General features: G+C 39.5%; 1 protein-coding gene across 1 annotated transcript; it reads right to left on the reverse strand.

Moving 5' to 3' along the window:
* Positions 1–1,337: 1,337 nt before the first annotated feature.
* Positions 1,338–24,267, reverse strand: SMEK2 (SMEK homolog 2, suppressor of mek1 (Dictyostelium); the record flags this gene model as incomplete). The annotated part of the gene is made up of 16 exons (XM_010291708.1): positions 1,338–1,688; positions 2,332–2,534; positions 2,972–3,156; positions 3,628–3,767; positions 4,912–5,081; positions 5,775–5,933; positions 6,582–6,623; positions 7,516–7,618; positions 8,131–8,262; positions 8,653–8,769; positions 9,978–10,094; positions 10,869–10,946; positions 14,387–15,007; positions 16,540–16,638; positions 23,293–23,348; positions 24,168–24,267. Coding segments are annotated over 16 exons (2,418 nt in total), but the record flags the coding sequence as incomplete, so codon positions are not given.
* Between the last annotated feature and the right edge of the window lie 74 nt (positions 24,268–24,341).

The following is a 24,341-nucleotide window of genomic DNA, read 5'->3' on the forward strand; positions in this document are numbered from 1 at the left end:
TATCACCACATGTATACAAATGGTGTAAAACAAGTACAGTGGTATCTTTAATACAAAATAAACTTCTGTTTTATGGAAAAAACTATACTTCATATCTACACAGACAGCCCATCTTTTTCCAAACAATAGCTAAAATTAAAATTAAAATTAACTACAAAAATCTCCAAAACAGAGAAACTGCTTCAGTTTAAACTATTCCAGGAGAAATGGACCCATAACACATATTACAAGAGCGATCTATGTGGTGGATTGCAGCTGGTTTCATATTTCAACATGTCTGACACATTAATGGTCGTTGGGAAATTTCCTCTCACTTCGTCATGATCTCAGATCACATATGGGCAAACTAACATTAAAATATTTACAGTTCACTTGCTGCTCTTGAAAATAAAACCTGGACTGTTTGCCTCTATCAACTCGCTGTCAGCTCACCTATTTTTATTGCAGTTCGCTTACCTACTACGTGGAATGTGCTTTTATCTTTCTAAAAAGCAGCTTTTGTATTACACCCAGATTGAGGTGCTGCTTGTTGATTCTGCCTCAAAGACCAGTGTTCTGTTAGTAATAATTCTCTCTTGGTCCAAAGTGACTCTGGTGTTAAAACACCGCTAAATTCATCGCTATGAAAAACCCGTTAGTGTTTCTTATTACCACCTCAATTACACAATTTAAACTCGCAACCAGGAAAATGGCTCGCTGCTCTGAGACAGCTCATCTAACGACACAGAAAGCGATTCGAATTTGGTATCTTCCACAACGTGAAGCCGACGGCTACCCGGGTGTGCCGTGTTACCGCACCGCTTTGACACAAGCAGCTCCTGGAGATAGTGTGGAAGCGATCATTCCTTGGCATAGATATTATTGGATGTCTCATCAAAAAACCAAGCAAAACCATCCATTTTGAAGCCAGCTTCCATTTTCTCCTCTTGAAAAATACAAATTAAAACTTACTTTTAACTGTTTTAAACAACTCAACATGCACTATAACTGCAGTGTCCCTCCCTCCAGCCATGAGAAATGCGATTTAATTGGTAATAAATGGTCCCAAAATCCAGATTGTTCTTATGCAAACAGAATTAGTTTTCCCATAAAATTTTTTTAAAAGAGGCATTGCTAAAAGAACACAACTGACAGCACCATTACAAAATTAAGATTACTGGGTTCAAAATTCAAGCTTGAATTCTTTTTTGTTTTAACTAGTTCTGTTAAACACTGGGGAAACCCTGCAATATTTTTAAAAAAGTGTTTTCCATACCTTTCCCTCCCCCTGCCCTCCCGACACCTGAGACTTTCCTTGCTGAGAAGCCATCATCCAGGTTCTGTGAATACTAACCCCCTTTTTTTTTTTTTTTTTGACAGCCTGAATGGCAGACTCCTTATTTACTAGAAAGACATTAAGTTCCTTGGAAGCTTTGTGTTTACAGAACTAACCCTTTCTAGCTGATACACTGAGTTTCTTTTGCTACTCCTTGTATTTATCTTATATACTCATGGGAGAAAGCTTTCTGAATCAGATTCTTTTTAGCTCTTAAAACAGTTGCAGCATTTGAAACCCCATAATAAAAGTTTTTATTCCAAAGTTTTGGTTTCATTTATGAACCCAGACGAGGTCTTTTCCGTGGAGATGTCTCCTCCTCTTCATCATCATCTTCATCGTCAGGATAATCCACTAGGCCAACTAGACTTCCCTGCCAATTAAAAAAAAAGGGGGGGGGGGAGAACATCTCACATTCAAAAAAAATACATAGGGATGTGCAATGTTATGTACATAACCTGCAGCCAACCTCTCTGGGACACAGAAGCCTGCAGAAGGTTTCTTGGTGATGCTTTGTCACTCAAAGACCCGTTTGTCTTGAGAATGTTTCTGAACCTCAAGCTTAAAAAGAGTACAGGAACTTCCTTGCTCCTTTGGATCTGGCCTCAGAATTATTACTTACTGTATCTCATCTGCTTAAAACCACTTCTTAATTCCCTGACTGGGGGAGGCCACTAACATAATTCAGAAAAGCACCCCAATCTCTTATGTATATCCCACACATAGCAGCAGCAACTGGACAGTAAAAGTAGAGGAGTGGGAGCGGTTAAATTAGGCAGAAGATGCAAGATTAAACTGTGCCCACCAGATCACCAACAGACTCCAGTCCCACCCAATACCTCCTTAAACCTTCCCCAAAACTAGTAAGGGTTTAACTAGACAGGGCTGTGAATGAATATATACGTAAATAAGATACCCAGCCTAGAGACTAATGCTAACCTTACCACATTGCAACCGCTAAAGTCTTATGATGCTGTCCGAAGCGAGGACAGCAGCTTTTGTACAAGTTCTCCCACCTTCGTGGCTGTCACTGCTGTGGTCAGGGTTGTGTTCTTTGAAGAGGAGCCGTTGGAGCTTGCTGGTGACGTCTGAGCTGCCACGGATTTACTGTTTGCACCATTTGCACCATTGGCTGCGCTGGCTGAGTGGGAAAAAGTGAATTTGAATCCCCCAGCTGAAGTCCTTTTTGGAAGATTCTCTTTGTCTTCACTCTCCTTAGCTGAGGGACAAACATTTTCATACTTAAGTATCAGCCGCACACCACAGAGTACAATCCACACCACAGCATATTTTTTTTCTTAAATTCCATTTGACCACCAGCTCACCTACTGACCTCATCTGAGCATGCCAGCGTTCAAACTGAGAACGGCACAGACGCTGCGGACCCGGGGATGTTGCTCGCTCGGCACATACAAGTACATGTAAAGCTTTGCTTTTGGCTGTCATTTAAACTAGATGCACGCTTGGAGCAATTTAACTCATTATTTTAATCCTAAGATAGCTTGCAAAGACATGAGTAATTCACTAGCTGCTACATGGAATTCCCTTACTCCCGCTTGTGATACAGAACACAAGCAACTGTTTTGTTTACATGATGCTCCACGTATCTGCCATAGAGCCCTTCCAGTGCTGCCAAGCTGAAATGGGAGTAAATACCTTTTTTAGTTTCCATAAATTTTTCATAGCTATCTGGAAAATCATCCTCCTGTTTTGACTTCTCAACTGGAGGCACAACAGCTTCACCTTCTTCTTCTTCGTCTTCATTGAACCACATTTCTTCATCCTCCTCTAAGGCTCTTGCATCTCTGCGAAATCTATTGCTACGCAATATAGATGGAACACTGTAAGAGACACATGAGAAGCGACTCAAATTTTGCCTGCTGTTTCAGACACAGCCAGGATGAGAAATGGCTTCTGATGCTTTAGAGTGAATCCAGTGTTTGGGAAGGCAGTCCAGCTCCGTCCCCGGTTCTACCAGCAATGTAAACCTCGCCAAAACCCCAGCTGACAGTAAGGCAGACTGAATCCTAACTCTGAACGACAGAAGAAGATTCTGCTCTTCACAAGCTTAGAGTTTTTGGAATGTACATTTAATACACTGACAAACATCAACTGTACTACAGTAGGCCACACGGAAAGTCAGATGGGGCACTACCCTAATTGAGGAAGTTTTCATGAAGAAGGAAAGGCAACCCCAATCCCAGCCTTCTGCTTTTTTTGCCCTCTAGGAAAGGAAAAAACCAACCAGCAGTAAGAAGATGCTACATAATGGCATTCAGGAGAAGTCTCAGAACAGAGAAACTGGGTTGTACCTGTTCAGTTTCTGGTTTTGTCGGTCTTTTTCTTGCTCGTATTTCGTCTTCAGTCCCTTGAATGTCTGAACATACTCGATAGATTCAAGTGCATTGTAAAAGTTTTCAACTATATGTGCAATAAGGGACTTAATATCTTCCTGCATAAGAACAAAACAGGGTTTCAGCCTCAAATATTAACATGCAGAAGTTGAGAAAGCTTTAGAGTTTAGTTTTAACAGTAACTGATTCATTGTCCAGAGTCAAAACTTTATTGTAAAGAACAATGTGAAGTAATCAGATTTTTCCTTAATAAAAAAGCTGAAATCTAGAAATAGTTATTAAATTTCCCATATAAAAATGGACAATATACTCAGTACTGTCCCGATTCAATTTGTGATAATTTCATTCAACCACAATGCTTGCTGTCTAGGATTAAGCCCTCTTGAGAAAAAACAGGAGTTTAGCTGTGCCCCGCTCTCCCCATCAGTTTTAGCTCCTTCTAGACCTCAGTAACTACAGCGGGCACACGTGGCATGAGGCACCTTTTGGTCAGGCACCCTCTAACGAGTCTCACCGTTATCAGGCAAATCTTAACTTTCATACCACAACCGGCACCTGAAGACACAACGCATTTTCTTCTTGCTGGAAAAGACAGCAGCGGTGATATCCTACGATTAAAAACTGCCCTTCGTTTTTGCGGACCACAGAGATTGCCTGAGAAGACTCCCACACAGCAAGGCGTTCGCAGCGAGTGGCTCAGGAGCTGCTGCGAGTCCGTGCTTTCTACCCCAGCAGAACAACAAACCGGGTGCTCCTGCTTGTCCCACATGCGCATTGTTCCCACAAACACTGCCAGGGGAAAAGCTACTGATTCAAAGCCGACACTGGCTAAGAAAGCGTGTGTGTAGGACTTTAAAGGACAATGATCGCTCAAATTTATAGTCAAACTAGTCTCATTTAGACCCAGCAATGCCCAGATTTACTCACACGTGACATATTTCACTTAATGCCTCACTTCAAAGTTTGGTCCAGAAACAACGCATCCACACGGAAGAATTTAATCTCCAGGATACTTTTATGCAGACTTTTATGTAAATAGGGCCAACACATATTCTGTGAGGGGACAATCAAGTAAAATAAGTACGAAGCAGCTTACTGGCTCCTTTCTATTTGCATATCTATGGAATTTTTAGTTTGTGATTTTAAGTAATAATATACTATTTCAAGGGAAAGATTTGCATGCCATGTTTCGACCTGAGATGCCACATACACGCAAAGAGCTGAAGAAGCTGCTTAACTTACCACTCTGATGAATTCAAACAGTTCAATCACAGCAGAGTTGAGCAGATTGTACCTTGTTCCATTATCCAAGAGAGCATTTATAACTGGTTCAAACAGGTTTCCCTTGGTGATATACCGGTTATAAAATTCATCTTTTAGGCCAATTATCCTCCTCATAAAGCGAAGAGCACCTACACGAAGAAAGAAATTCAGGAATTTAATAACTGCATGCCAGGGTTGCAATCTGCTTCTCTTGGAAAGAGCTGAAAACGACTGATGTTACTGAAAGGAAGATGCACCCCCAAGCCAAGAGCATTGAAAAGCACTTTCTGAAAGTTTAGAAGAAACATTTGCTGACAGGTAACCCTTCTTTCATTCTCTGACTTCCCTGGGTATTTGAATGTGATCAGGGTCCGTTAATTTCTTTTTGAAATACAGCTGCAATAAACTTCAGTACATGTGAAGTTAAATTATTAGCTCATTCCTGTGCTTTTTCTGTGTTCACCTCCCAGAACCAGCCCCTATTCTTTAAATACCACAGATCACAAAATTTCATTCACTCTCCACAAGGAGCACTAGATTTATGACGTTAAGAAATGGCAGTGTTTCCATCTAAATGAGAGAAGGCAGCTGGTCACAAATGGTCCTTACTGTCATAAAGACCTGAAAGGATCATTGTGGACTTCAAAAATACCATTCTCCTCCCACCACAAACTGCAGTGGTCTATATGAACAGACATCGGCTACCTTTTTTCAAAATTACTAAACATCTAGTCAGTAATAAATTAACATGAATTTTCAATTTAAGTACACTCTTGTAGTCGTACACGTTCCACATGGTACGTACAAAGCCTCAAAGGAAATCACAACAGCTCCATACTCACACAAGGCCAGAAATGTGTGCTTTGAATTCATCAAGACCAGAACTCTTCTTAGCAAATCTTTGTTCATAATGTAATTCTTGATGTGATACGTGTGGTGTTCCACACAAAAAGTAAGCAGCTCCAAAATTAAGGCAAGTAGTTGTGCCGTTTGATAATTATCTACAAAGAGAAATTAATACCTTAAGTACTGTCATGGACCAAATCATCAGCAAGCTCAGCTGCTATTACAGTTCCTGATGTGTTTTTAGTGGCACGCTGGATTGCTTTAGGAAGCGGGACATTGGGTCAGAACAAAACACCACACACAAATCAGGCTTTTTTTTTTTCCAGTCACAAAAATCGCCCTGAATTGGCAGTGGGACTTCTTCTAGGATGAGTGAGTTACTGGTCACGGCAATCCAGACTAACGGTATGTAGTTAAAGCCAGTCAGACCTGTATTCATGTGAACCTAATTAGCAATGCCTTTTCATAATGCTCAAAAAAGAATCCTGCACAGATAAAAATCCAAACTGTAAAAGCTCGGCTGCGTCTCTTGGGTACATGTTCTGTTAACAATGATGTAAGCTTTCAGTAGCAAGGTTGACTGAGGGGGGGGGGAAAGTGAAACCCAGTAACTCAAAAGCAGATGAAAATGTTCCTTCAGCTTCCTGTCGTTTCAAATGAAGCAAAGCACCTACATCTATTTCAATAAAAATGATTTAAAAAAATAAATTATGGACATATGTAACTTAAAGGAAAAAAACCCCAAAACCACCATACACAGCATAGAAGACAAGTTTCGATACCTGAGGTCAATTAAAACTTACCAGGACAAATTGTATTACTCTTAGTGGACCCAACTACTGCATCTGATAAATAGAAAATAAAATTAAAGTCAGAAAAAGGTTTTCAAAGCACTGTGTCTATTTAAAAGATGGGGTTAAACAATCAATTCCACCAGCTGTTCAAACTTTCCATAAAAACAAAAGTTTCTATAAGGTATAGGGAAATAAATATACAAGAAGAATGCATGCCAGATGAGAAGATCGGTATGATGAAAGAAATGTTTTTAAATCAAACTAATGTGTATTTGCTAATCTCTTGAAGAAGTACTCAGAAAAAAGTCTGACAAGAGGCTGCAATGAGGTTACATTTCTGTTTGTGAGGCCCTAGAGGCAAACTAGTGAGCGTTACTTGTGTGTGCCAAACAGAAGTTGCCAATTCTTTTACTGTCACCAAGACAAATTAAAAAAGGAACAAGACAAAGAAGTTCCAAGTTGTATTTCTTTGAAGAGACTTCTTTCAGCATTTCTATTCTACAGCCAAGTGAAAACTACTCTTTGGAGTTAACCATCTGAGCACACCCGATGCCTGGAATCATGTAATCAGTGATGAGTGTCTCCACATTTTTGTAAACTTATTTTCTAAAAGCACTTGTGAACTAAAGACACTCTCTGCTTTACAGCAGATATTCCTCAAAGTAAAACTAGTATACAATTAACAATACCCATCAAGGAGATACATATTTTACAAAGCACAGCATAAAGGTATGTTATCATTCAAACCTGCAATGAAGGGCTATTAAAACTTCTGCCCACAGAACCCCTGTCAACTGGGGGCACAAGAGTTTTCAGCAGCATGTTCCCAGCTTACACCACAGGCTTATCCCCATTACCAGGACTGCAAGTCACTTGAAAACTTCGCAAGAGTTAAAACAAGGGTAGGGACAGGAGAGAGAGGGAAAAAAAAAAATAACATTACCTTTTTCACATTTATCTTCTGATGTATTAGCCAGAAGCGGTGCAGTAAGAACGTGCATACAATGGTTGTAGAAGAAATTAAGAAATTCACTTTTTTCTGTTTTCTAAAAGAAATATAACTGTATTAAATACTTGTATTTGTAGGCTTCCTTTTAAGTAAGGAAGAGTAGCAATGTAAAAGACAGCCCACAAATAATTCTATCGACTCCCTCAGGTCTCCCTGTATCTTTCTGGTTGGTCCTGCAACATTATCTTTACTCAAATAAAAGATATTTCTTTATTTCGGGAAAAGACCCAAAAACCATCAAACCAACGTCGCCATCACCAAAAAAAACCCACCGTGGATGCAAATATGCTACTTCACCAAAGCACAGGACTGCTTAGCTTATTAAATGCTCACACAATACTACAGACAGATACCTTTTATCAAAAATTAATGGAAATTTTAGCTTATTTTTTAGCTTGTTTAGATTCAGGACCAGACCATACACAACACTATCAAAAAAGAATAAAAATCTCCTTTTTTTTATCCTCCACCACACGAACAGCAATAAATATCAGGCTTTTAGTTTTTGCCAAGACAGTAAAGTGTCTTTACCCCTTTGTATTTTCTTACATTAGCTGTGGCCAACATATTCTCTGGATCTATCAGAGTACGCAAGAGCCCCATTAACTGAACAGCTCCCCCAAGTTCAGGATCAGTATCGCAGATCATCTGCTCAATGACCACATTGATGAGGAGGATATCCTGTAAAAAACCCGAACAAACCAACAAAAAAATAATTAGACACCGTTTCAATAGTGGAATCACTTCTTTTTTTTTGTTTTGTTTTAATTTAATTGAGACAGAAAAATTGAGAGCTGCATTTAGACACTGGAGTTCTATCAAGCACACACCTGCTCACCTAAAACCACTGTTAGGCAGACCTACAACCTTATTACTGTAAACGCATGGAACACCAACATGCTCACAAATGTTTCTATCTTAAATCTACTTTTTCCTATATTTCTAGTATCTACATTTTTGAGCTAACTGTATCCCAAATGCTGGAGAGGTTTGTTTTCCTGGTTTGTTTGTTTGTTTTTCCCTGTTTGCTCTAGACCTAGTATATTCAAACTCCAAGACACTTTTACTTACATCGTCACTCTGCTGGGCCTCCTGCATTACAAATTCTCGGACCATGGATGGACTAAACTCTACTAGATAAGAAAATATATCTGTAGCAGCAGATCTAACTTGCAGATCATCCATTCCCTAATGAGAGAGAGAACAATTTATTAGAGTAAATCAAGTTTGGTATTTATTATCCAGTAAAGCTGCAAAGCTTTTTAAAGGGAGTTAGAAGTTTTGAGAGCATTTTATTACAAAAGTTTCTATGTCAGACACAGTAATACAGTTACAGGGAAAAAAAAAATAAACCTGCAAAATCTTTTCTCCACTATTTCCCTCCTTTAAGAAGAATGCGTGGCTTTCTGGGAATCCGATAGCCCTAATTTAACCAGGAAATGATTATATCATGCTACTTGCTATAACATCCAAGATGCTAATATTCTGTCCCTGTTTTCCACAGTTTATTACTTTCATACAAAAGAACCAACTGTACAAATCAATTTGTACAAAAGTTTCTGTACGCATTTATATGCGACAAGAATTAGTAATTTTTCCTTAAGGTATGTTATTTTCTCTGATAACTGTACAATTTCTAAGCCTCAAATATAACTGTACAATTTCTAAGCCTAAAATATTAATATAACAGGAAACATTTAAACCGGTCTAGCCCTGGGAAAGAATAAGAAGACTGGAGTTCATCTAATCACTGAACAGCTACAAGACTTTTACGTTTTCCTAACAGCCAGCGTCCTTTGCTGAGTTCACAGGTGGTTACTCTAGAATACAAGACACCTTGAGTTTATAGTTTCCGAGTAACAGCAGCACTGGTGTATGAATTGCAACAGTCAGGCAGCAATAGCTTCTTCAACCAAAGGAGTGAAAAAAAATTATGTTTTCATATTGCTGATTAAGATAAATCTATCTGCTTTATATCTCTGAAAAGACAGCTTTACGTGATCTTTCGGATAGCAACAAGCTAACAGTTCAAGATTATCTAAAAATACTCCTTTGGCACTGTTCCAACAACAGCAGGGGGAAAAGAAAAAAATCAAGCTGCCATATGAAAAAGAGAGTTATCTTTCAATTTTTACACTACGTTGTCAGAAGGACTGCATTTACCACAGACTTCTCCATCACGCAAAGTAAAACCAGTAACAGCAATAAAGTTAGGCTACTTCTGAAAACTGTAGACATCTTGTAGATTCTGAACGTTACGATAAACTTCAACTTTCAGCAGCGCAAAGCCGTCCAATCAAACTTACACAAAGGTCCCTAGCAGATCTGAAAAACTGGTTAAATAGCTGTGGGGTTTTTTTTAGTTTTATTAAAAGCAGCTTGAAGTTTTCACTTACCATTACAATTTCAAGAGCCGGAAGAATTCCCAACTTTGCCAATGTTTTGAAAAATGCATCTCTGTTCTGAGGTTGTAACGTCTGAGAAAATGCGCAGAATTCTTTGAAAAAGTTAACCTATCATACAGAAAAAAATAATTTAAGGTGTATTTGATTCAGAAAACACTCTGAAAGTAGGAAACTGTTACACTTTTTATCAGAATTTGTGTACTGGCTGCTATGTGCCTCCCTAGCAAATGGTATTATTCTAGTCCTTTCTCCTCCAACCTTCAACAACAAAGGAAAGCAAAAGAAAGTAAAACCAAACACATTTAAGAGGTTGAAATTTACCTCAGAAAGAGACACAGTCACCTTGTAGCTATTTTATCACATCTAGCATAGGAAGGGTTTACACTCCTGTGTGGAGTGCCTTTTGTTTGAAAGGACAAAGACGCTTCCCTTGCTGAAAGCAAGATTTTAATGAGGCAATTTAAGCAGATAAGCATATTCAAGGATAAATGATGTTTGTAATATATATATTAAGAGACTACCAGTAATCCTCAGTCATAGGACTTAAAAGATCTTTTTGAACGAGTAAAGTACAGTGAAAAAAGCAGCGTTTATATGACAGAAGTACGTGATATGGTATGTTGAAGAGTACTTGGAAGAAAGTATACCTTTAAATCTAGGATGTCAGCTTAGTGCTAGTATTTTCTCAACAATAAAATAATTATTTAGAAAAAATAAATCAGAGCTTACCTCACAAGAAATATTTTTTGAGTGAGTTCATAAATGAAGATTGAGCTACATTAGAAATACCTCAATGACTGCAGAACCAGCAGAACGGTTTCAGCACTTCTACTTCATCTCTAGCATGAAGCATTCAAAGAACTACCAAGACCACTGACTTACCAATTCACATCGTTTGTCATCATCCGTAGCTTCATCTGTTAATTGTGCAAAAACTTCAGACAAAAATTTCTCATCTTCCTGTGTAACACATAAGAAGAATATGACTTACACTATGCCTCTTGGAAGTTGAAACATCGATCTTTATTGGATCCCACACTGTAGAAAGTCAAACTGAATTTAAGCTTAACCACGACGCTTAATTACGAACAAAAACCCCATGCATTAGTAGATTTGGTAGATAAGGTTGGTTTTTTTCTTTTTTCTCCACACCTACATTTTATCACAAAACAGAGAAATGCAAGAGTACACATTTGGGAGGCCCACTTCCAATCTATTGTTTCAGTACTCATTCTGCACAGCAGAAGCAGGTCCAGGAGACCAGAACCGCACGTTACACTGAGCACAGGTGATCATTACTAAAGCGTGTCATTCCCTTTCCTTCTCTGTCATGCCACCCCCTGTGGTTTACAGCTTTGCCCTGCCCCACGTATTCACTGTATGGTTTTCCACACCCCACTATGATGCATCAAAATTACAGAAAACGACAGTCTTTGTTCTGGGCTCCCTCCCCGCACCTCGCGTGTAGCCTTCCCGGGAGGCAACCTATACACTTCTAGACTAGAAACTGCCAATCAAGATACAATTTTTACCATGCTGCATCTATGCCGTTCGCACTACACCGTTAACATCACAGGTCTATCGGTTACCCTGTTTTGGATCTGCAGCATCACAAACATTTTTTCAGTCTACCTATGCAAGGGCGGCTAGATTAACACATTATGAGTTTGCCACAGCCATGTCCCCATCAACCTTGTTCTCAAAATAAGCTCCCCTGCTTGCAGGAAGTTCAGCTTTTCCAATCTGGAAAGCTTTTTTGAGTATTATTTGCTTTTCATATACAGATCCTCCACTACCAAAAGATACTTATTTTTAAGTGTATATAGGACAACATTTCACTTCTTGTTAAGCATCTCAGTTACACCATTGCTTAAAACTCAAGGGGTACAAGAAGACCAGGTTGAACATCATCAGCTCTCAACTGTTTGGGCACTTCCTGTCCTCTCTGTACATGATTTCTCTGCACTGCTTCACGTGGAAAATGGTGCTGGCATTCTCTCAAATCAGGTGTCTCTGTTACCTTTCAAATGCAATATCAATCTTAAAGCAAACGGTAACATTATGCTACAGCATTACAAAACTATGTATCGCTGTACTGACTCAACTTATAAACTTTACTTATGCATTGAACAGGATAGCAGCATTCCAGTAAATATATATAAACAGTACATTGCATAATGAGGACGGTGCTTGCTTCTCTATTTTTCTGTGCGCTGCCACTAAAATCTGTGTGCTTTATTAGGCTAACATAATACAGAGTTGTTATAGGAATGCCAGCCAAAGGCTCACATCATTTTTTTCCTGAAAATTTTAAGACACGGGGAAAGAAGTGCTTTACAAACAAACAATACCTGGAATCAACATCAGAGAGAGTGCAACATACATGGACTTAGTAGTTTATTCTAAGCTTTGATGGCTGTAGCAGCTTAATTAAGCCTGTTAAAAAAACCAAAAACACAAACCCCCTACTACAAACAACAAGAAGTAGGCTAGAAAATCCCCACTATGGAACACCTGGCAACAGAAAGCTCTCGTGCTTGCGTAAGGCTGCAGCACAGTGCAGTCCTGATGTCCTAAAGCACAGGATGGATCTCAGTTTGTTTTCCAAGCTCGCTCAGGTTCCCACATGGCTGCCCTTCACCTACAGCAGCACTGGGATCTACTGCTTTGCGGCACGTAGAAAGGAGCTTTACTGCCGCAGCAAACACAATCTGTTACTCCTATAAACTGCATTCTCCTAGGGAGCTTTGCCGGTGTATTTAGGGTAACAAGACTTTGAACGTGTTCACCCAACCCAAAGGAGCTTTAGAGTTCTTGTGCCACAACAAAAAGCTGATTTATGCCAGGGGACTGCAAAAATGGTCCTGAACCTGAGGTCCGTACCGCCATGCAATTCTCCTCAAGTGTCCTATCACTAACATCTCTTCCACGTGTGCTTTCGTCTTAGTTTGTAATTCTCAAGGCAGCTCAAATGATGCAAGTATCAAGATTATTTGTAAATCATCACGCGTGTCTCAATTACAGTCTTTAAAACAGACAGGCAAACCTACGTGCCATATACTCTCTCTGCTATGGCAAAGACAGCAGTGACAGAGTAGCAAAAAACTGTCAGAGGATTTCAGAACTTTCTTCTGAAGAAACAGTATTAGAGGTAATAGGAAATCATAGTTTTCTGTTAAGGCACATTTAAATATTCAGTACAGTAAAGCCTACATGAAAAGCGAAGAACTTCAGAGTTTAAAAATCTGTATGTGGAAACAGGACTGTGGCCTCAGGAGGGTAATATTCAATTTATTTTTGGTTTTAGAAAAGTAATATATGCAAAATAATAAAAAGGGAATTCTTTAAGATAAAGTCATTAGTTTTGCAAGTGGGATTTACTTCTCAGTTCCTTTCTGCTATTCATCCAGAAAGGAGAAAGTAGAAAGAAGCCCAAAGGCTTATTCATGTAATTCTCTGCAGTTCTTCAGCTTTTGGGTTTTTTCCCCTCAGTCCTCTACTGCATTCATTAGAAATATTCCTCATTGAAATGTTACTTTTCCAGTGCCTGCCTCTTTCCACAATTTTCATTACCCCCCTCTTCTCCTCGATACATCTTCCTTTTTCACAGCGACTATCCACACTCAAAACCGACAGGTTTGTCATGATCTGTTCTATGCAAACATACCATTTTTCTAAGGGCATGGATCAGAAACAGAATAAAACCACTTTGGTACCCATTAGTTTGCACAACAAAATATGAACTGAAAATACCCGAAATGTCATGAAGTTCCCACACAGCTCTTTCCCAAGGCTCCTCCCACACTCCAGATTGGTTGTCACACCCAACTACTTTTAAGCCTGCTTCTGACTACAAAGTATGCAGAAAGTTTTTTGGTATAGGTTACTGTATCATGTTGGTTATCAACTGTTACATGGTAGTTATTTATCAATTATTACTTTTGGATATCAGTATGAAGGAAAAAACACCACAGTTAATTACTTACTTTATACTACAATATGAACATTTGAAATTAGTACCATAAGATAATAGCAGTTTGAATCACAGATTCAGAATTTGTTATAAAGATGTCACAAATGTGCCTGATATACAATACAAGAAGTTGCTGGTTCCCTAAAAAGCTATACAAAATGAGGTCAAAATGCCTATGTTGCTTGTGAATCAAGGAGAAGAACCTTTAAGTGTTCACAACCCATTAAAAAATACTAATATACGCACCTGAAATCTACCATTTAAAAAAATAAAAGGTATTGGAAACAAAGGGAAGCAATCAAAACATTACACAAATGAAAGTGTGCGTGATTAACTTACACAGTGTTAAAGAGCTGTAATCAATTTTGAAACTACAGCGAGAGGTATCTATACATAATCCATCTATACCACATTAAAAACCACTTACCTGCAACATACTGACAATCTCAACTTTGTTGAAGAAAATAAAGGAAGTGAGGGTAGAAAGAAAATTCTCTTCAAAAACAGATGGTGTCGGCAAGATGATGTCCTGAATATACTGTACCCTGTAAGTCTGGTGGATTTTTTGCCTGAGTTCAGAGTCTGTTATAGGAATAACCTCCTTAAACTTTGCTGTTTTGGTCAAGAACTCCCTGTGCCGTTTTGGCTGAGCCAAAGAAGGATCATACTCAAGGCATCCAACAACATCCATAATACACTCATCAGAAAACATCACCTCAAACAGAGTTGCTTTGTTGAGGAACAAAATTCCTCTAATAATTTCATACAAATGATGTAAGCCTTCAGTGTTCTCTAAGTTCTCGCAGACTTGGAAAAGCTGTAATAGTTTTTTAATATAGCCTTCATTCTCCAAGGCCAGCGCTAGCTTTTCTCTACGGATGGGTGAGGAGAGAACAGAGGTAACTAGGTCAGCAATCTCTTCAAGTTTGTTGAGTTCACAAGTAGGAAGGTCGATCAAAGGACTAGTTTCAGGCATTTCTTCTATGTGTTCCTCTTCTGACTCAATAAGGTCCTGTGTGACTTCCACTGAAGGATCCTTACCTTGAACCTAAGAAGAGAGTGCGCACAATTACCATCTCATCCCAAAGCATACTTAAAAAACATCAAGTCAGTGACCGAAATACATGTGCCTAAGCACTTTTATACCTTCAGTTGCCTGGAAAATGTCTAGCTGTGCAGAGGAGTAAGTTTGCTGCCTCTAAATTCTACACTCACTAACTATTATCCTCAATAGTACATTTGTCAAAAAATGAAATCACACCAAACCTAACCAAACCCTAGCAGTGTATGTGCAGCTGAGAAGTCTGCAGCACCTTGGAGACAAGCACAAAACATAAAAAGAAAAGAAGGGCGTAAAAAAACCTTCTTTCACTGTCTCAAACAGAAGGGTTTGAAGCCATAAACTCGTAGTAAGAGCCCACAGCTATACCAACATGTAGTGGAACGTAACAAAAAGACCAAGAACAAAGGCAGGAAAACGTCACAAATACCAAAATTCAACAAGAAAAGAGGGAAGCAACTGTGTCCCACTCTGCGCTTTCCTTCCGCTTTGTGTGCCCCTATAACTCCTCTCCCCAGTCTTCTCATACATCCTATACTTTTTGTTGCCCCCACTGATCCAGTCCAGAATTCATAAACTCCTCTTGTTAACTCCCTCAAAGGATCACATGTTACACAGGAGCCTCAAAGGACGAAGCAGGAAGAGTTTTGGAGTCCGATGAAAGAGCCGAAGGCTAATGGTTTACGTTGTCTGATCACATGGAGACCTCCCTCTGACGGGTCATCAGCTCAGCCCCAACTTAAAACCACATTTAAAACCTGGACTATTTATTAGGTGCATACCCTTGTGGTTAGCAGGATCGGTTCCTTTCAACAACAGTATTTCAGAACTGGCTGACAAGACACTATACCCCCAAACATGCTAAGATTAAGAATGCATCTAAAGGTATCTCTTAAGGTAATGATAAATTCCAACATGAAAATCCAGATTTCTTCTTTTAAGTACACATAAGCACAACTCCATTGACTTGTTACTTCCAGAGACGAAAGTGTAAATTTTGAACTGTTTCGTGACAAAACAATGAAGATCAAAATATCCACAAGACACAAATAGTCAATAAGACTTGGGTCTTGATGAAAGAAACATCACTGACATTTTTGAGCTCATACAGCGACGCCACCTCTTTGTCTCTCACAGTGACGTCTCTAGCTCCCTACACGTTACAGCACATTTTCAGTTCCACCACACTCCAACAAGCCAGCTTCCTACGGCCGCCTGAGAGAAGGACGATTAAAACGTGGTACTCTGGCACCCCCCTTTTTAATAAAAACAAACAAAAACCTCTAAAATGCCTAGAACCTGAGTTTCATTGCATTGATTTTTTCAAAAGCATGAAATTCAATTATGAAAGCAACAAACGGTGTTCTGAATAGCGGCAATTTGCAAAGAAAAGCCACAGAAAATAATGACGAATATATGCTTAATTTACAAGCAGGTTTAAAAATCACAGAACAAATACATGAAGTTGCAGAAGACACTAAAACATCTGGAAGAAACAGAATATTTAAAGTTAACTGTACCTGGCAGATTTTTTCCCAAATTTCATCACAGCCAGCTTTTTCTTGAAAACTCAGTGCTAAATCATAGTTTTCTGCTTCCGACCAAACAATCAGGGTGTCCTGTTTAAGACAAAAGAAAGAAAAAAAAAAAGGTTCTGAAACAGGTCTATATTGCATAGTAATGTGTATGCCGTTAAGTCATATGACTAAAGAAGAAATAATTACAATTAATGTTACACTTGTGTCATCGTTTAGACCCACAGGTGGGATGGGGGAGAGAACCAGGGGAAAAGAAAGCTCATGGGTTGAGATAAAAACAGTCTAATAGGACAGCAAAGGAAGAGGAAATAATAATGATAATAATATTACTGATAAGTGAATATACAGAGTCAAGTGATGCACAATGCAGCAATTGCTCACCGCCCGGTGATCAATAGCCCGTCCCCGAGCAGCAATTCCCGCCCCAAGGCCAACTCCTGTTTATACACTGAGGTAGGGAATACCCTGTGCACCTCCCCACTGGGAGTGCATGGGAAGCCAAAAAGTCCTTGGCTTGGTCTAAGCACTACAACTACTTAGCAACAACTAAAAACATCAGTGTGTTATCATCATTACTCTCATACTAAATCTAAAACACAGCACTATACCAGCTATTAGGAAGAAAATTAACTCTATCCAGCTGAAACCAGGACAAATTGTCAAAAAAGAACATAAGCCACTAAAATATTAAATTACCTGTTTGCCATAAGGGACATAATCCTTCTTTTTCACTATTTAATGACCACTACCCTACATATTGTACATTTACATATACTTTTTTTTCATATCCAAAACACTTATAATGGCATTTCTCTTACAACATACTTCTGAGCCAAGTCTTGAAAAGGGAATGCACACATTGTAGATGAAGAAAATCTGCAATGTAACAAGCCTTTTCAAATTTAAGAAAGTAAAAACAGTAATACAAAATTACAGTGTTTCCTCCTCAGAGTTTAATACAACCATAGCAACGTGCAAAATAATGCCTCACTAGCAAACCTAAACACTTGAAGTATTTTCTTCCAAATTAAAAGACATAAAGCCTAAATAATATACAACTTGTACGTTATAAACATCTTGCCAACAGGTATTTTCATTTGAGCGAATTTTTTTTTTTCCTCCATTACAACTGCCTCTACCAATTCAATCTGCGCACTTGCACAGTGAATCTGGATGATCCACTGGAATTTCTGAATAGACTGAAAAGGTTTTTCTGATGAGATTTTATTAGGATATTTGCACAGTACTGTAAGGAATGTAAGCCTATGCTTCAACATTCAAATATGTAGTTCAGCATCCTACAGGAAACTCACCTCCGTGTTAAAATGTTCAAACTGAACAGCTCTCTGCTAACTTTGCAGTACATTTGATGAGCTCCAGCAAAACGGTTCAACATTCTGCCACGTTTGTTGACCTCCTGAACCATTACCACACTTTTTTTTTTTTTTTTAAACACCAGCAAGCCCTTGCTTAGTGGTCAATAAGGTAATTTACTTCTCACATTTACAAAGGTCAATATTCACCACACAACTTATCAAGGCTTTGAAGTCTTTGCCTTATGCATCACTCCTATTGTAAACAAAATATTCAAAGTGATACTTTAAGGCTTAGCAACCAAACACACGCAAATATCTGACGGGCTTCCAGATACCCGATATACTTGAGAAAACTTCTGGGCCAACAAGAAACAGACTCCGTCATTGCTCCTTCACAACTTTACTCCAAAAGTACTTCTTGGTTCCCTTTGTGCACCAAATGACAGGAAACGATGAACTGATCGATCATTATCTATAAGGTGTTCACTATGTTAAAAGGCCAATCCATGACATGGTATCATACAACAGCCATTTGGTCACTATCCTTCAAGTATGCGCCAAAGACAGAGGGACAAAAACATAATTAATACCAAATGATCATCGCCACTCTTGAACCTACTGTCTGAATCACCATTCCTTAATCCTTTTTCACCAAAATCAGGTTAGTTTAGACGGCTTAAACAGACCTTTGCTAACGAAATTATCTGGGCTTAAAGAGTTCAGGGAGCACTCAAGTATTTCCACTGGCAGATGTGAGGGGACTAATGTTTGGGTCGGGAATACTGACAAGCAGCTGGCATGGGACAATAAGTAAACTCTTCCATCAGCACCCCTCTCTGAAAAACACGCGCCTGTCTCAACAAACACAACTTACTAGGTGCTATAGTTATCACTCTGGAACGTGAATGAAAACCAGCATCGCTGATACAGCACTAATTCTTCAGTTCATTTCTACAGTAATCTTACTGCTACAGTTACCACTCTGGAACGTGAATGAAAACCAGCATCGCTGATACAGCACTAATTCTTCAGTTCATTTCTACAGTAATCTTAAACTCTCAATATCCGTATCTAGTTGGTGGCTTGAGGGTTTTAAGAAAAAAAAAAAAAAGGCGAAGTTTAGCGTAACATCTTTTTCTTACAGCAACACTGTCAACAAATGCCTACCAAGAGACAAGCTTCCTTCTCCCAAAACATAATCACAGGCCACAAACAAAGCTACCCCGTTCTAGAAAGAACCGAGCTCATTGCAATATGGTTTTAATGCTGTTCATGAGCATTGTTTGTTTATACTGCCTATACTACCCTATATTACACTTGCACTTTTGTCCTACAGCAACAAATATTAATAGGTCGTCTGCCTGCTTTCGGGCTCTGATTCACGTGTGCAAACGGTACAGCTTCATATAGCTGACACGCTTTTTGCTTACAGCTGTCCACCCTCATCTCCAGCTCATGGACAGCTGAATCTCTGTTTACAGTGTGCCATTTTAGAGTAAGCAGTTGAACTGAGCTTCAATGAAAAAATACTAATTGTCAACTGCGGGAACTGAAAAGTCTGATCAGCTGCCTGATCTGATTCCCCTTTAGAGGTTAATAAAAAAAAAAAAAAAATAATTCTTATGTACAATTTTACGGCTGTTACAGAACTCAAAATCTGAAACGTTTATCTTGAAATGTTCTGTGAAATTACTGATGCCCTGACACTCAAAATCAATACACTTCCAGGTGAGCTGAGAGTCAGAGGTGCCTCAGTGAACAGACACGTACATGAAGAAGTCCTCTTCATAGCCCAGAATGAGTCAAGTAAGAGATATAGTGCAGTAACTCAAATGACTGCGTGCATCCACAGAGATTGCACTCAAAAATTTTGTGAGAATTCTCGAGTTACTGAGTGGTTCTCATCACCGTCTGTACTGCCCACACAAAGCAGACGTTATATAAGTTTCTCCAAAAATATTTCTGAAAGACAAAAAGGTAGTTCCATCAGAAAGCAATTGTCCAATACCAATACAAAACCTGCTCATCTGGCGTACACTTCCTGCATGACCTAAGACAACCCACGAAGACCACAGACAGGCATCTTCCAGGCCTGGCTGCTGCGAGAGACGACCACTCCCATGCGCTCAGATTGGCATCAGCCATGCTGCTCAGTCAACGAGCAACAGCCACGTTCCTTAATTCACTCAAACACAATATGAGACAAACAGAAGAGATTAATTCAGAACAACAATTTAAACTAAGAGAGTAGTTCAAAACCCTCTTCAGTGCCAGTACTGGTTTGTACAATGTCTTCTACTCCACCTCTCCTTGTTCCTGCACTGGCCCCTTGTTCCCCTCTTACTCCAGCACAAGCATGCTGTACAGTGAACCAGACGGGGGAACACATGTCAATAAAAATTAATCCAGCAAAAAGAGGTATTACAACTGAATCGGTTCCTACATCTAAGCTGTCACACAGGAACATGAATACTCATGCTAGTAGGAAAGAGGAGTGAAAAAGCCCTTTGGCAACTGGTCAGGCTGGCTTTAACAGCACCCCTGTAAATGTGTTAAATCCTCGAGTAACTCTGATTTTGCCTGTTGTCACAAGGAGTGATGGCAACTCTGTGCAAATTCGCACACATGCTTCAGCCCGGACCTGAAAATGGTAGAATGCACCTAAAGGAGAGTTAACATCAGAACGCAGTGTTCACAGCTCTGCAACTGAAAATCACCATTGGAGGAGGTGGAGGAACAACGCTCACGAACGGATCCATCTGATTTCTCGCTGAAGACACGCTCTTCTGCCAGTTTTGCCAGGGAACAGTGACCTCAAGCAGAGGGTGGAACAACAAATGGGTGTGGTAACAACTTCTTAAACTGCTCCTGCTAGAGCCTCCAGAACGCATCTGACCCTGCCCTTTGACAATATGGGGTGTCTAGTGGAGGTATGCTACTCTCAAAGCCTATGCCCCAAGATTCAGGGAGGGATCTAAAGCTCTTCAGGCTCTCACGTTCTTTGTATAAATGCAATTAAAGATTCTTTTATGATGCATGCTGAGCAGCCTGCCACTCATGTCCAATCCAAGTCCTGTTTTTCTTGAGGAAAAGGTCATGTTTATACTATGCCTAACGCATTGACAGAATTGAATTCTGCGTGAAAGCTAGCGCCCACAAACATGATTCGAGAAGGCAGATAACAGGCCTGCCCTGTTTACAGTTAGTCAATAATTATAGTACTACTTAGCACAAGCAGCGTAATATTGGGAATCACAGATTGATGCACAGCAAGTAAAAATCAGTTGGTTTTCTTTTTTCACAGAATGTTGTTATGCAAATCACAATTTTAGAAGTAACTATCCTGTAAGTCCATTCAAGTAATTTACATGAAGACAGATGTGTAGGCAGGGCACGTTTCGTTTCCATCAAGATGCATCATCTTGCAGCCTTCCCCAAGCCCAAGATGACCTTAGTGAAACTCTGCAATTGCACTCTGGCCAGTGGAAGAGAGATCACTACAGCCTCTGAGTCTGCAGGCTACTGACGTAATGGACTCCAACATTCAAGTAGGGACACTGAGGAAAGACCACCTCTCCACCTCTGGTTAACCAAAATATTTTGCCTACATCTTCCCACCATTTTTAAAAAGGATCTGCTCCTGAGACTCCCAGGTTTGAACACTACGATCTTTCAGAGGTGAGACTGAAATCTCACGAACTGAGAAAAGCATGGGAATGCTACATTAAGGTCTGCTTTTTGCTACTCAGAAGGAAGCACATAAAACTTGAGGACAAAGCTCTGTCAACTAAAAGCTGTATGATTTCAGAGGTTAGACAAACCTAGAACCTGTCTCTGGAAATCACCACTCACTATTCCTCTTCAGAAAAACCAAACCACCCCAAACCAAACTTCTTCAAAAGACTGGACAGGTGAAGCAAATGCTTTCAGCCACAAGGACACAAAAGCATTAAAATCGGTAATAAAAGCCAACCACAATAAACCTCAGCCTGAGGTTTTCAAAACTACAACCTACAAAGACTTCCACAAGAAAAACGACAACATAAGCTACTTAAGTCACTTGAAACTTCACTACCAATTAAGTAAAGAAGGCTTTCAAATAATCAGTTGTATAAAGTTTCAGAAACAGACTGCGATAGGAAGCAATTTGAAATTTTACAGTAACATAATCTGCATTTGTAGTTCATTATGTATTAGTTTCCTCTACTAAACAGGAAGCAGTTCAAGGCTCTTGACTTTCAGAACGCTGCAAAGCTCCATAAAGACCATCCTCCTTCCGCAGCATGGCCTGCCATGGAAAGCCTACCACTGTCATCCACCTGACTAAAGCCACCCTGAGTGAAAAGGGGAAACCACAGAAAACAGAGCCTTCTGAAAAGCCAGGCCCAAGACTCTGACTTGCTCCTAAGCTTAAGTGAGCCAACCTGTGCTCAAGAGCTAACAAAGTCTCTTTCCTCAAATTCTCGTAATGTAACTTGTCACCTTTCCACTGGCAGGGGGGAATCAAACCAAACAAAATTCTTAAAAATTTGTCTCTTCATGATTTAGGAAGAACAAAATTACCGTTTTTTTAGTGCTGTAAGACTTCTAAATACCACAATGATGAAGAGCAGTATAAAACACTGAACAAAAGGAACAGAGAATCTACTGTAGAACAAAGGGACAGACAGAAAAAAAAAAAACCAAAACAGTAACAACCATTAGAACAATGTAGGCAGAGAGACCAAAAATTAATGCAGAAAAAGGAAAAAGCAATAAAAGCAAAAGAGCTTTGTAAAGCTCATTTTTTTAGTGGATGAAACAAAAACGGCCTATTAACATAGCTCCCAACTGTTTTACTTCTTTGTTTTGGAGCAGGCTTATCCCCAGGAAACACAATTGTGCGAGTAAGTCTCACCACGGCTAGTCACTTTACTTAGGATAGCAGAACTTTTCGAGGCTTAAAACAAAAACTAAACAGCAACAATGAAAGCAGCCCCAGAAAGGCAAATTCCTTTGTGTTATTTCCAGAAAAAGAACTCAAGAAGTAAATACACAGTAACAAAGCAGGCCAAAGTTTTGCCTTCCTAATTCAGCAGTTATTTCATACAACCTGGGATGGAGACAGGAAGTTAAACGTATATGCTTCTAGATGCTTTTCCTGTAATGAGTTCAACGTTTATCCAGATTGCATATATTCTCTTAAAAGCCTGAAGTCCAAAAGGGTTCTTTAGGGGACCCACATTTTAGTTTCCAGAAAGTGAAGTACTAAAGCACCTACAGGCTTCTAAGCAAGTTTTTCACCTCTATGAAAAACACCATCAAAACTTCCCTGTCATGTTGCTTTGCTTTTTTTCTGAAAAAACTAATTAGTGCAAGCATAAAACAATTCCTCAGCATCAATAATCAGAAAAAAATAAAGCCTAGCGGTAATACTTGCCTGCTGTTTTTGATATGCAGTATTTGGATTTATCTTCGATTCTAATAGCAGTGAACCTGAAAAAGGTATGAAAAGATATTTACTGAGTTGAACAAAATAAACATCTCCGTGCACCTTAAAACAACCACCCATGTGCCAGCCAACATAAGCTTCACTTCATCTGTATCTTACGGAAAGCCCAGGAGAACCATCTTCTTCAAACATAGTTCCCTAAAATAAGCCAGGTAAGACAAAATACAACATAAATACTCATATTAAAATACATTTTTCTCTTCTAATTTAGACCAATATTCTCTGCAGCAGTGTTTCTTCTCCTGAAACCTGGCGTGACAACTAGCTTGTTTAAAGGCCATTTAGCAAACCTACACAAATTTGCACCAGGTAATATGCCGTCCAGCATAAAAATGCTTTTTGCCCACAGGAGCCACGTGGGCCATTTGCTTTGATTTCCTTCAACTGTCCTTCAGAAGTGAATCATCTAGATACTATAAACTCAGGAACTTTATCTTGTGTATGCAAGTAGTGTATGTATCCTGGCAACAGCTACAGAGTAATTTATACCAGTCTTAGGTGGCTTATTTAGCACATTAGCACCTGTCGGCTGACAAAGTGGCCAGCGCGTACCCTCCCCCGCTCCAGAAGAGACCCTTAAGGTGACTTTAAAGTGGAATAAACCACGAGGAACGCCATGCAAGTCGATCACTCCAGAAAACAATCAGTGAATTTCGGGGGGAGAGGGGGGCGGGAACCAAACAACTTTTTATAGTAGCAAGAAGGGGAGGACAAGAACACTTTAAAAGAGAACAAAATTGTTCTGAAAGCGAACAAGATGTCGTCACGCATAACAACTTCATCTCTAGTCAGTCAAAAGAGACGCAGCCGGCTAGGGTAACTGGAAGGGGGAAGGTCTAGGGCCAACGGTGGCAAACACTGCTGCGGCTTGTCGGGGAAGGGAACTTTGAACGGAGCCGCAAGCTAAAGGAAAGAAAGAGAAAAAAAATAACAACAATAATGCCCTGGGGTCTCCCCTGATCAACGTGGGCCGAGGG

The sequence above is a fragment of the Phaethon lepturus genome, unplaced genomic scaffold, assembly GCF_000687285.1.
Source record: "Phaethon lepturus isolate BGI_N335 unplaced genomic scaffold, ASM68728v1 scaffold11657, whole genome shotgun sequence".
In the NCBI taxonomy this organism is placed as follows: Eukaryota; Metazoa; Chordata; class Aves; order Phaethontiformes; family Phaethontidae; genus Phaethon; species Phaethon lepturus.